At 40.7% G+C, this 1,895-nt stretch overlaps 1 protein-coding gene across 1 annotated transcript in view; it reads right to left on the bottom strand.

The window, feature by feature from the left end:
* Positions 1 to 1,895, bottom strand: part of RNF4 (ring finger protein 4) — a 27,094-nt gene that overhangs the window by 22,877 nt on the left and 2,322 nt on the right. The window contains exon 3 of the mRNA XM_019526357.1: positions 938 to 1,017. Within this exon, the coding sequence (XP_019381902.1) occupies positions 938 to 1,017 (80 nt within the window). The remainder of the gene's footprint in view (positions 1 to 937; positions 1,018 to 1,895) is intronic.

Raw genomic sequence — 1,895 nt, 5'->3', positions numbered from 1 at the left:
AAAGTACCAGAAAATTACTGAACTAAATTTCTTTTATTAAATTGAAAGTAACATGCTGACAATAGCCAGTTACAACATGCCCCTCTCCCCCCACCACACACCATATGCTTTCCATGGTGGAGAGGGGAACCGGGGGGTGGGGGAGGGGAAAAGAGTACATACACACTCCCACAGCAAAGAGACTGCTGAATTTTATGTATGCTACTCTGAAAAAGCTACTATGTGCATTTAAGAGCATGAACAGCAACAAATAAAACTTTTATTTCTTCTCTTATTAGGAAGTACCACAACATACTAGCATTTAAATGCAGGTGATACCTGTGCTTAAAAAAAAAAAAGAGCAGTCTCTACTCTATAGCTTTACAATGATATAATACAAGTATAATACTAGAAAACTCACTTAGGACAGATGCTTTAGTACAAGGGTGCTCAACCCCGGCTTGCAGGACAAATCCAGCCTATGGGGCTCCCCACAGCTCAGAAATATTTGGCAGTTGGGGGTGGGAAGCAGTGACGGAAGCATTACATTCCCACTCCTCCGCTGCCAAATTTTCAGACCCATTGGGAACCCTGGGGGCCAAATAACATGGCCCCACGTGCCAGATTTTGCCACTGCTTAGGGCCACATCTGGACACACAGGGTTGCATCTGGGTGTCAGGGCATGACCCACATGTGATCCAGCCCGTGTACTAGCCCCATGTCACTTACTTGATCCAAAAGGTTGGGCGCCGCTATTCTAGTATCCAAAAGCATGGAATAGCTACTAAAGCCAGAATAGCTTCTGTTTTTACCTATATTGTCAAGGTAATGCCTTCATGTGTTGTTTAGTCAATCTAGAGTTTGGTCTTACTTTCTTTCCAAGTTCTACATATAAGCGGCTAACTGAACTCTAAGCTGACCAGAGCATTTAGACAAGTGGACAAAATTACTACTTACCACAACAGAATCATTGCGAGTTAAATCAACTACTACAGGTTCAGACGATTCGCATGTGAGATCTACTACTTCTTCACCAGCTTAAAGACATAATATTATAAGTCAAGATCACAAGTATGCACAGGTACCTGCCATTCCATAACAAAGCTGACTTCTGATTCTACAAAATGCTCCCATACTAAAAACGCATGCTACATGCCCAGTTTGTTTTTGCCATCTAGTTCTTCAAAACAGACAACAAATATTTTTCTTATTATCCTCACCCTCAGATTGACAAAGAGTAAAGTGCACTTTTGCATGGCTTGATTTGCTGCAGTAGAACAGCAACAGTGTATTTTGACAAACTTGAGAGAGGTGTTATTTGAATATTCTATTACCTATTCATTCAGTACTCTATTGTATACCATGTTTCATTCTACAAATACCTGAGAATTTCCCACCATCAGGTTTTAAATGTTCTTATTTCTTTTCATGAAAGCATCCTCCAACCTTTATCTTTTATAAACTGGAGTGACCAGTGCACAGCCTACCTCATCTTAAAAAAAGATCCTTTCCTAACATCTTGGCAGACATCATGAACATGCACGCAGGTTAAGGAAAAAACCTTCTAAATTTTAATCTTGCATGTTTTCTGAACAACAAGTGGACTGAACACTTCTACCTTGAGGAGGTCAGAGTGTAAACCAAATTTCTACCCTGCTGCTAAACTGTTTAGGATACTAATGGGCTTCTCTATTGGCTTAAGGATACTTTCTGAAGTCTGATGCAGGAACAAGTATTTATTCACCTTTAATAACTTTACTCAAAAGGGTTGGAGACCACTAATTTTGAAGTAGAAGATCACCTTTGGCATTTAAAAGCAACCCAAGATGTACTGTGTGCTACTGATGCCATCCCTTGGCCTGCTGCCCTGCAGGTAAGTCTATGGAGCAGAGGGGTGGGGGAAAAAAAAACAGAT

Source organism: Gavialis gangeticus, unplaced genomic scaffold, assembly GCF_001723915.1.
Source record: "Gavialis gangeticus isolate Ggan-Ray unplaced genomic scaffold, GavGan_comp1, whole genome shotgun sequence".
In the NCBI taxonomy this organism is placed as follows: Eukaryota; Metazoa; Chordata; order Crocodylia; family Gavialidae; genus Gavialis; species Gavialis gangeticus.
The sequence above is the reverse complement of the archived record's forward strand: the minus strand, read 5'-3'. Positions and strand labels throughout refer to the sequence as shown.